This window comes from Mirounga leonina, unplaced genomic scaffold (genome assembly GCF_011800145.1).
Source record: "Mirounga leonina isolate KUSES-001 unplaced genomic scaffold, KU_Mleo_1.0 Mir_91, whole genome shotgun sequence".
NCBI lineage: Eukaryota > Metazoa > Chordata > Mammalia > Carnivora > Phocidae > Mirounga > Mirounga leonina.
Genome location: NW_023270839.1, coordinates 25265469 through 25277519, shown reverse-complemented (window position 1 = coordinate 25277519; position 12051 = coordinate 25265469). Strand labels below are relative to the sequence as shown.

General features: G+C 33.4%; 1 protein-coding gene across 2 annotated transcripts in view; it reads left to right on the top strand.

Moving 5' to 3' along the window:
* COPS2 (COP9 signalosome subunit 2) overlaps positions 1 to 10176 on the top strand; it is a 29400-nt gene extending 19224 nt beyond the window's left edge. For both annotated transcript variants that reach the window (XM_034994678.1, XM_034994677.1), the window contains exons 7-13: positions 1165 to 1339; positions 2060 to 2238; positions 2357 to 2409; positions 5148 to 5245; positions 6571 to 6653; positions 7391 to 7449; positions 8085 to 10176. In XM_034994678.1, the coding sequence (XP_034850569.1) occupies positions 1165 to 1339; positions 2060 to 2238; positions 2357 to 2409; positions 5148 to 5245; positions 6571 to 6653; positions 7391 to 7449; positions 8085 to 8229 (792 nt within the window). In that variant the 3' untranslated portion in view covers positions 8230 to 10176. The remainder of the gene's footprint in view (positions 1 to 1164; positions 1340 to 2059; positions 2239 to 2356; positions 2410 to 5147; positions 5246 to 6570; positions 6654 to 7390; positions 7450 to 8084) is intronic.
* The last annotated feature ends 1875 nt before the right edge of the window (positions 10177 to 12051 follow it).

The window sequence follows — 12051 nt, the reverse complement described above, 5'->3', positions numbered from 1 at the left end:
ATCAGACTCCCTGCTTAGTGGGGAGTCTATTTCTCCCTCTTCCTCTCCCTCTCCCCCCCACTCATGTTCTCTCTCTGTCTCAAATAAATAAATAAAATCTTAAAAAAAAAAAAACTCAATAGCTTTGCTTCATAAAGCAGATTAGTTATTTATGATTTATTTCTTATCTACACATTCTTAGAAGAGCTTAGTCTGATGCATAAACAACTGTGAGCTCAGTTCCATGTGAAGTGGAAATGATAAAGAAGCCATTTCTAAATGGAAGAGGGTCTTTCAGCGTTTATATACGGAATACGAAAAAGCCCTCTGGTGAAGGTTTTGCTCAGTTTATTTTGGAACATAAGAAAATTTTATCTGATTGCAAATAACCTTATAGCAGAGACATAATCTAGGTGTACAAATTGTGTCTTACATATCATATATTTTACTCTGGTTGTGATTCATTAGTGAATGACTAAACAGAATTCTGTTGGAAGACCAAATAATAAATTTTGGCTTTGTGTAAGGGCTTGGTATTTATGATTATCTGACTGTTGCCTCTGCTATTTTTCACGGCCTGTATTTGTAGGCTGTTGGTTATTTTTCAAAGTTGAACTCAAATCTTACCACCTTTGTTATTCCTTTGACATCCATCAGCAGTTAGTCACTCCCTTCCATTCTTCTGGGCACTTGGTTCATGCTTCAAATAGAATCATTATTTATGTTGTAATTTATCTATTGACAGATTAATCTTCTAGATTGTGAACTTTTGGGGGCCAGGAACATTAGCTTATTTAACTGTGTATTTCTCCAAGGTAGACCCAGTGCCTGGCACTTGGAATTGCTTTTTGATCAAATCAGTAGATATAAAGTGGTTGTGAAGATTTGGGGAAGACCATAAAGAATCTCCTAGATAGAAACAAACATTATAACATTTTATATATTATAAAATACTTCTAGTCACTTTTTCCTTATTGAATGACTAGAAAGTACAAAGGGTGTGTGCATTCCTTTTTGGCTATTAAAGGTAGTGTTCTTAATGTTCTAGATCTTAATTAAAATTTGTAGTACATTTTCACACAGAATTAGTATTATAAACATAAGGATCTCAGGCTAACTCAAATAAAAATTAGTAGGTTGACTGTGAATTATATTTTAACTAAAGTTCATTATTTGCTTTCTTAGACTGATGATGGAGAAGATGACCTGAAAAAAGGTACACAGTTATTAGAAATATACGCTTTGGAAATTCAAATGTACACAGCACAGAAGAATAACAAAAAACTTAAAGCACTCTATGAACAGTCACTTCATATCAAGTCTGCCATCCCTCATCCACTGATCATGGGAGTCATCAGAGGCAAGTTTTGTTAGGAGAAGGGTGGGCAGTGTCATGGGAAGATACCAGGGTGTCATTGTATATGATTGAATGACTCTGAAGGTTGTTTCTGTTTTAGTGAAAATAAATGGCAAAGTAGTAAAATCAATGAAATGATCTAGTCTTAGAAAGAAATTAGAATTAGAAATTGAATTTTTTGTCTTGTAAAATTTTATATCAGTGAACTCTACAGAAGTTCTACTCTCAAGACTGGGGGAGTTGAGCAGGGGGAAGAACTTCTGTTCTTGAATTATAATGATATACATAAAATTATTTCCTGCCTCAACTGAGAATAAAGATTTGCAAATGCTTCTTTGATGTTTATAATGAAGAACTTGCTTTTTAGAATTAAAGTGAGTACTGGGGCACCTGCGTGGCTTAGTTGGTTAAGCATCTGGCCCTTTGATTTCAGCTCAGGTCATGATCTCAGGGTTGTGAGATCAAGCCCAGCATCCGGCTCCATGCTGAGCACGGAGCCTGCTTTAGATTCTCTCTCTCCTTTTCCCTATCCCCTCTCCCTTTCTCCTCTCCCCCTGCCCCCTAAAAAAAGAATTAAATTGAGTACCTTGGGGCTAGTACTATTCAGGCCTTAGAATTAAAAGACTGGAAAGCCACTGTCATAGTTTTCATTTGATTTTTATAAAGTGCTCAATCTTACTACAGAACTGCAAATGCCCTTTTATCCTGTTTTATTCTTTATAGAATGTGGTGGTAAAATGCACTTGAGAGAAGGTGAATTTGAAAAGGCACACACTGATTTTTTTGAAGCCTTCAAGAATTATGATGAATCGGGAAGTCCAAGACGAACCACTTGCTTAAAATATTTGGTTTTAGCAAATATGCTAATGAAATCGGGAATAAATCCATTTGACTCACAGGAGGTATGTGTGTGTTCATTTCTGTCGGCTGTCTTTTCTGGAAATAAATGTTATTCTTTCTTTGTACATATAGCATAGATAATTTTTCTTTCTTTTTTTTTTTTTTCCTTACTGTGCTTAGGCCAAACCATACAAAAATGATCCAGAAATTCTAGCAATGACGAATTTAGTAAGGTAAGATTTTATATTTCGGTTAAGGTAAATTTCCTTAAAGCAGTGAATTAGAGGGGAAAGAGGGAGAGAAATTTTGAGAATTTAGTTAATATTCCAAATTTACTCTCTTGTATTTCGTTTTGAAATATTCCAAAGTTTGTGAAATTTTTATCTTTTGAAGTCATTTATTCTGTTTGTGTTAATCACAAGATTTTATATAGTATTGATTTATATAGTATCATATTGGCTGTTTTTTTCCTTATTATCTACATGTTTGTGTCTGTGCTATTTTTCAGTAGAAAACTGATTGTAGATATTTTAAAACAATTTCACAGTGTTTGCTGTTTCTACCTGCCTTAATCCAAAATGAAATTATGAATTGGTCCACATAAATCAAAAATTTTCAACAAGACAATGTCTTTATTACCATATTTTCTCAGTTGACAGGATTTAAAAAATCATTTAAAAAAAGTTTACCTCAGATAAATTTTCTGGGGTGAGGAGCAGAGGGGTCATACTGGTAAGAAACCCAAGGATTTATTGATGACTTCCACAGTATTATTGTTAGCAACTGAAAAACCTGCTATGATCAATTAATATTAAATAAAATGTAGAAGATAAAACAAAGCGAAAAGCCTAGAAAAGAAGCCTACTTTGGAAAAGAAATCAGTGAGCAAGAAAAATTTTCCTCTGGGCTGGGAATAAATGGAGCCTAGGTTTCTTCAAGTCTTTTGTTTTAGATTGTGCAGCTGAGTTTACCAAGGCAGGAAGAATATTAGGGACATAGAGTAGGGTGGGATTTTTTGCATATGTATGTAGATAACAGAAGTGATAAGACATTCTTTTAATAGTCTTTTATATACTTGGAGAAAATAGCTTATTACATGATATTGTTTGGGTTCCTATGTAAAATGTCCTCATTTACTTTGTTTTTATCTGGCTATAGGTTTTACAAATTACTAGGTTTGTTTAAGGAAACTTCTCATTTTAGCTGTAAAAAATAAGAATGATTTTATTTTAAGGGGACTAGGAATAGTCAGGAGATAAGAACTCTAAATTGCAACATGAAAAAATCAATTTCTTTCGTGCGCTTGGGTGGCTCAGTTGGTTTAAGGTCCAATTCCTGATTTTGGCTCAGGTCTTGATCTCAGGGTCAAGTTCAGGCCTCGTGTTGGGCTCCATGCTAGGCATGGAACCTACTTTTAAAACAATATTTTCTTTTATTTATTTCTTTATTCTAGTATGTATTTGTTGAATTAAGTTGATTTTAGTTATGAAAGGAGATTTCTCCATCTTTATTTCAAATGGTTTATTACTCAGCATTTGGCCACATTAACTAAAAGATGATTTAGCTAGAGATTCACTTCATAATATTTTAGAAAAATATTTATAAAGTTAAATTGTTAAGCAACAGTTTAAACTTTTAAAACTCTTAAAGAAAAATTGAGGGAGAGTTTGCCCTAGACATTAATATTTCATCTAAATTAAATTGGTTAAATACATTAAAATGGACAAAAGGGCTGATTTATCAGACCTGTAAAAAGGTAATAGCTATATTTATGTATTTACTATATCATACAGTTTACTCCAGTGAAACCTCTATATTGGAACTCTAGTTTATTTTAATGATAAATTTTGATCCAAGCAAGTGGCTTGTGCTGTCCCACATTTTGTATAAGATTTTTTTTAAGTCACTTAAATAGTGGAAGCATGTCTCTTGGTTAAAATATACACATGTGCAAGTGTTTCACTACTTGAATATATCCTCCTGTAGTATATTTTGCAATAATGTATTTGGGGTAGGTGAGAAAGTAATGCTTCCTAATTTTATCTTCCTAGTCAGTTGCCAGCAGACTAGAGGAAAATAATTCCTGTTGAAGCACTTGAATCACCTGCCCCTAACATGAAGTTACATTGCGACCCAACAGATGGAAGCACAGCAGAGGGCGTGCAGAATGGCTGATGATATGTCTTACATATAAAGCAGACAGTGGTGCCATATCCAGAAGGTTGGCTTCTTCCTTCTCAGCACCTTTAGCAATCCCCATAGTGCCCTACAGAGTTATTTTAAGAGTAGATACTAGACACCTCAGAATTATGAACATAAATCAGCCTTTGGCCTTCTGCAGCAGGGTCCATCACTCTCTCCTTTGTGTGTGTGTCCCATTTGGCACTAATTACCTGCCACTGATATTTTTGCTATATAACTCAGTGGAATTTTAAGGCTAGAGAAAATTTAGAATCAAATGTTCCTTTGCAGAGTTCTAGCAGTTGCTGGTAGCTTTCTAGAAGATAAAAATTAGGAAGCTGCATTTCTGAATAATCTTCAGAGAGAATGTAGGGTCTTATTTCAAAGACAAGGCCATACTCCTCCATATAGTAGTATGCATGAAACCTCATTTCTTAGGGATTAAATGATAAATGCACAATTTAATTTGAAAGTAGCAAGCATTAAACAGTTTTTATATTTGTCAGTTTTTAACAGTGTTAAGATTTTGAGAAGATTTTAATGAACTATATATAAATATAGTATATGACCCCAAAAGAAGATTTATTTAATCTTTGTAAAACCAAAAGCATTAAAAAAGAAATTAATTTTATTTGCAGAAGGATGTGTGTGTTTAACTCTGATTTCTACAACAGAAACTATAATGTAACTTAGATTATTGCATATAAAAATTGAGAAACAGGCATTTTGGATTATCTGAGTTAATATATGACTTCTTCATGTTTGACAAGATTTATACTTTTTCTTTTAGTGCCTATCAGAATAATGACATCACTGAATTTGAAAAGATTCTGAAAACAAATCACAGCAACATCATGGATGACCCTTTCATTAGGGAACACATTGAAGGTATACTCTTTCTGCTGACTGGATTCAGTTACCTTCTGTGTCACCTCAAGCAGTGCTTCTGAATGGAGCTGCATGGAATTAAATTAGTTTTCCTCTGTGTATTGCCAAGTATAGAAATGTTTCTAAATGCTGTCATGGAGTAGGATATTACTTAAGATTATAAAGCTGTTTTAAAGAAATCATTCACCAGTTTCCTGCTATTTATTAACATAATCAAATTCTTATATGATGTCCATTTCATTTAAGGTGGCTGTCTGTCCCTTTTAACTTTTTATTCTAATTTCGATATTGTTGCGTGTTTATTATTGATACTTAGGTTCAAAGTTAATTTTTAGGATTTTGGACAAGTAACAAAAACTTTAAAAATAGTCTGCTCTAGATGATGTGGAGATGCATTACTTTGAAGGGTGTTGTACCAGGAAGTGTGTGAGATTTTTAATAAGTTCTGTTGGATTAACAAAGACAAAATATCATTCCTTGTTCTGGGGCCTCTTTTGTACCTCCAGTGTTCCCACCTGTTTATGGAGCTATTTGAGGGTTTTTAAATGACCATTTGGAACAACTCATTCAAATACTTAAATTCCAGATGCATCAGGAAAATCTGAAGAATACTTTGGAAGTAATGTTCTTCTTTCCCCACCTTCCTTTCTCTTTCATTCAGCAGACATTTTAAAAGTTCTTTTATGAAGCTAGAATGATGGGTATAGAAAAATTTAGAAGTCTTATGCATGAACTCCAGTCTAGTTTTTTGTTGTTGTTTTTTATAAGATGCTTGTCTGTGAAAAAATTGGAGAAAATTGCAAGATCATTGTATAAAATATAATACTCTAGATTTTGAGAGAGCATAAAATAAGGGACTTGACTGGCATGAATCAGAGCTTCTTGAAAGATGTTAGCTATAGAGGAGATGATGAGCAGTGTGGAGTATTATTGAGAAGGCAAGAGGGTATTTTAGGTAGCATCACAACATATAAGCAAAATCAGGGAGGTGGGAACAAGAAAAAATTGTGATTAGCAGCCTCTAGTCTTACTGTGCGTCAGTTGGACCCAAATATTTTTAGATCCAGATACCTTATGTCTGGGGCACCTGGCTAGCTCAGTCAGTAGAGCATGTTACTCTTGATCTTGGGGTGATGAGTTTGAGCCCCATGTTGGGCATAGAGCTTACTTAAAAACAAACCAAAAAAACCAAACACGTTATGTCCTTGCCAGGTAGAAAGATTGTGAGAAAATAATTGATATGGTTAATTAATGTGATTTAGAAGTACATAATGTTTCATGCAGATATACAAACTGTTAAATTTATTTTCATTCTTATCTTTCAGAGCTTTTGCGAAACATCAGAACACAAGTGCTCATAAAATTAATTAAGCCTTACACAAGAATACATATTCCTTTTATTTCTAAGGTACTTATATTCATGGATCTTAATATTTATAATTTGTAGTTATAAATGCAGTGTATTTAAAAATTATTTTTGGTAACATTTTTATAATACATTTTCAAAATATAGCATAACTTAGGGCTTTCCTTTTAATGTAAATTATTCTGTGTTTTCTTGGCATAAATTGAGTTAACAGTAAAGAGAAATAAGGAATCATTACATTTCTTTTTAAAGATTCCTTCAGCCTCAAAGAACATTATAGGAGACAGAGTAGTGGCTAAAATATATAATTGATGTAGTTTTTAACCCAACCACAATAAAACTGTGGTAGGAATATACTTTAAAGGGGCACCTGGGTGGCTCAGTCGTTAAGTGTGTCTGCCTTCGGCTCAGGTCATGATCCTAGGGTCCTGGGATCGAGCCACGCATCGGGCTCCCTGCTCAGCGGGAAACCTGCTTCTCCCTCTCCCACTCACCCCGCTTGTGTTCCTGCTCTCACTCTCTCTCTCTCTCTCTCAAATAAATAAATAAAATCTTAAAAAAAAAAAAAAAGAATATACTTTAAAAACTACAAAGTTAAATTTGGTCAGACCTGTGTTCTCAGAAATATTTTGAAGTGATAATGAAGTTTGTCTTAAATTTTCTTTTCACTAAATTTCCTTTAAGTGGTGGGAATGAATTTAAAATCAGAATAATTATTCATTATCATAAAGTCTTTAAAGAAGTTAATTACTAGAATTATAATGAGTCTTTTGTCTTAGGAGTTAAACATAGATGTAGCTGATGTGGAGAGCTTGCTGGTGCAGTGCATATTGGATAAGTAAGTACTTGGCCGTTTCTTATCACAAAATGTTTAGGACCATAACATTTGAATAATGGGAACAAAGGTAGCAGTGGAATTCTTGATTTTTCACAAAAAGCACCCTCTGGCTATAATTTTCTATTAAAAGAGATACATATATATATGCATGGTGGCTTTTTGTGAATGAGTGAGCATATTAAGCCCTTGATTTCTGAAAAAGTTGTAAATGGTTGTCAGAAAGATTTCTAATTCTGTATGTGACCCATCCAGCTAGGGAATTATTTAATGAATAGTATTTTTTTTGTTTTTAAAAGTATAAGGCATGATATGTAATAGTTTTGAAATTACATTTTTCTTAAAAGCTGTATGGTATTTAAAGCTTCACAAGCTTATTTGCTCTTAATTAATCAGGTAAGTCTGTGCCTGTTGATTCTTTTAGTGAAACTGATAAAAGGTAGCTGAAATCAGTTTATGTGTAGAGTTTTAATAAGGCAGTGAATGAAATAAGTAATCCTGAATTCGGTCGCTTAGTGGAGGCAGCAGTTTCTTCTTTTGCATTTATTGATATTATAAATATTTTATGAAACATTAGTCTAAAAGTTACACTCAGTGAAAATGGTTTGTAGACATGTCTTTTATTTATTTATTTCTAGCACTATTCATGGCCGAATTGATCAAGTCAACCAACTCCTTGAATTGGATCATCAGAAGAGGGGTGGTGCCCGATATACTGCACTAGATAAATGGACCAACCAATTAAATTCTCTCAACCAGGCTGTAGTCAGTAAACTGGCTTAACAGAGAACAAGCTTTCACAGACGTACTTAATGCAACAGTGCAGAGATGTAATCCTTAAAAGAACTGGGAATGGCAAAACTACTGTCGGTTGATGTGTCCTGAAAATTATTGGAGTTATGGCAGAAGTGCTTTTTTTGATCAACTGGTTTGTGTTTTGCTGCTGCATTTATCCCAAGAAAAACAGCTTTAATCTCCAGAAGAAAACCAAAATGCCATGGGATTTATGCTGTATTGACATCTTGCCCTAAACATACAACATCATAGTAATTTGTCATGGGCAACATGACCAGAGAGAAGATTTTTGTCATGATTTTAAATACACTGACATGTTACCGTTGGTTAAATTTAAACATGTTTTACCTGCAGAAATTCTCTCACAAATAACCTGCAATAACTTGAAATGCATACCCTTTTGAACACTTCCTTTTCTCATGTATAAATTAAAATGTTTGCTGCATTTTGCAAAATGTCAATTCTCCAAAAATGTGTCCGTATATTTCTGTACCTGCAGTGTAGTAAAGGTTTAGATGAAACCCCATAATTATAGTGGCATACTGTCACTTAGGTTTCAAGCAGCAAAATAAACAGTGCAGCTCAGAAATTGTAGTTTGGTTCTTGATGTGTTTTTATTACATTTGGGGTTTTCGTTTTGTTTTTTAGTACCTTAGAAATTTCAAATTATTTTATCTTCGGTTAATGATTTTAAAAAGCATGGGAGCAAATAAGTTGGTTATTTGCTTTCAAGTTTTTTAAAGTAGTCTTTATTGATAAAGTAAGGAGAACTAGTTTCTAACAAAACAATTGCATAGTACGTACTTTAAAGTGATGCTTTAAAGGAATAAAATTCTTTTTTTTTTCCTAAGAATGATATTCCTTTTTAAAAATACTAACTCTCAGAATGTTCACTTTAAACAAATATGCCAGAACATAGACAGCTAAATGAATGTTACCCTGTATAGTGATCATGCTGGAAAATTATTTCCTAATTCCAGCAATCTACCATTGCTCAAAACCTCTTGGGTTTTGCTCTTTTAGAATTGCATCCAAAGCTAATTTAAGTCATACACATTATTAACTTTATGACACACATTGTTTCAGAAAGTATTATCAAGCTTGATTTTTTTTATGGTTACCATCACTTGGCACCAAATGACTTTGGACAGTTTCCAAAAATTAATCTATCTTTGAGGTAACAGTAGAAAGTATGCAGCTGGCTTTGAAGGTGATCCCAAAAGAGTTTGAAAGGTATTTTGAGCAGTGGTAGCATAGTTAGGATAATGAACTGTGGCCTTCCAAGGTGACCACCTTAAAGGAGACACAGCTCATTTGAATGTATTGAGTTTTGGATGTATTTGTTTCATTTAAAAAAAAAAAAAATCACATTATTTTATAGTGTCAAAAGGAAGAACTAAGATTAAGATAATTTCTTTGGTTTTTCTATTGCTTGTTATTATGTAAAAAGAAGTGAGTGGCAGTTCAGAAGGGAGACTGTTGTAACTGAAGAATGACAACCAAGAATTTTTGATCATTAAATCAGATTTTATAAACAGTGGAAGGAGCATGGACTTAAAACAAGGCATGCTTATTCGGTTTTGTCAAAATTTTACAAAAATATGTGATATATATTTATACTAAAACTATATAATCCTTAGATTTAGGAAAGCAATCAGTTAATGTCTTTAGCAGATTAAAGCAGTATTAAATACAGGTGCAACTTGGAAATTGTAGAAAACTGAAAGAAAACGGAAGACAAAATGTCTCTGGTAGGGAATAAAAAAGTTTAAGATATTATAAAATTATGTGTATTTTCTTCTCTTTTACATAAATCATTTGTGAAAAATGTGCTAAATTTTTTTTACAGGAGTGATAATAATTAGGACTTATTTTTCAGTATAAATTGGAGACCCTTTGTTACCCAAATAAAAATGACAAGTTTCTGTGCCTGTATTCAAATATGTATGCATGTGATAACTGTGGGAAAAGGCCCTGCTTAACTCTGAGTTGATGGAATTAGAATTTAAAGGATTTGAATGATGTGATTTAACCTTTACATTCCAACCTTCACAATGTCCAGTTCACCTGTGATATCTTTGCTCCATGGCAATAGTGCATCTTCCAGTTTCTAGAGGGAAAGCATGCACTTACTATTCTTTAGGAAACGGGGCTAAGCAGATAACAATATCCAAAGTTATACCATAATCTTTAATTTAATGTAATTGTATGTATCATATAGGCTTTGTTTAATATTCCCTAAATATAAGTTCTTTTTTTAAAGTTATTTGCCACATTTGTTTTAGGACACAAGTTTTTGATACATCTTAACAGTCTGGTTAACTTAAAGCTATTTTTATTTTTTCCCATTAAACATGTTCTGTGTTCCTGTGCATCTTACAGAGTTGAAATCCTTTTTTGAGATGGCTTATCAAAATATAACTAAATTTAAGGGAGGTAGAAAGATATTTGGCAAATTCTTAGCATTTTGAATTACTGATTAAATCTTTCCTTCTGTGAAAACGATAGTACCAAATAGTGTACATCATATTGTGATGTGTTTATCTCCTTTTTCTTTTACCCCAAACCTGGAAAGACTCACTCCACAGCAAACTCAGCTGCTATTTGAGGGCAATAGATAAATGTCTGCTACAAGAGTTGGATTTCCGCTACTCATTCTAGCTCTTAACGTTTTTGTTTTGTTTGTTTTTTAAGTAATGTGTGGGGCTAGAAATGACCCTTGAGATCAAGATTTGCATGCTCTACCAATTGAACCAGCCAGGCACCCCTAACATAACTTTATTTTTTTTTTAAGATGAGATGAGTATATATGTACTAAGAATTGTTTTCATTACATGAGTCCCTTTAACTAAAGATTGATAATGTGTCCTTCAAGACTATGGAGGATCTGATTTCACATTGGGGTATAGTTTTAGTAAAGCTTGTTTTAAATGGGCTACACTGTGGGGGGCATAGTACTTTTTTATTACTTTATAATGGTTTGTCACACTAAAAAAACAGCTTTTCTTGATATTTAAAGTATGATGGTAAAAAACTTTTTAAATTTTCTCTTTTAATCAGTAGTCTTTATAATTCTTCAGTAAATACAGGTAAGTAAACTCCTTTTGAGGTGGGGATGGGAGTGAGGATATCTAATCAGTACATGAAGCACATTATGTTGGTAAGAACAATGGTCAGTTTAGTCCACAGGATAAAAATATATTTGCCTAGTAGAGTCCCTCTTACTTTTTTTTTTTAAAGATTTCATTTATTTGAGAGAGAATGAGATAGAGAGCATGAGAGAGAGCATGGGGGGGGTGGTCAGAGGGAGAAGCAGACTCCCTGCTGAGCAGGGAGCCCGATGCGGGACTCCATCCCAGGACTCCAGGATCATGACCTGAGCCGAAGGCAGTCGCTCAACCAACTGACCCACCCAGGCGCCCCCCCCTTACCTTTTTTAAGGGACTCAGAGATAACCACTTTTATTTATTTACCAAGATACCTTTTTAAAAATAACCTGTTTTTAAAATATTTTAATGATTTATATTTAAATAAGTCTGAAAAGTTTTCATTTGATTCAGGTCTTTAATTGAAACTTGTGCTTAAATAACTAGTAAAGCTAGGAGTTTCATTCTTTATATGGGATTTATAAAATACCCTTTTGAAAAACTGAGATACTTTAGCAAAACACAGAAGGAATTGAATTTTAGCTGTTTTGTTTCAAAGAGTTAGTGAATATTATCCAAGTACTTAGATTAAGACACTGGGTGTCAGGTCTCAGAACTTGAAGCTCAAGGACTTCGGTCTTCATTTGTGTGACCAAAATCAAAA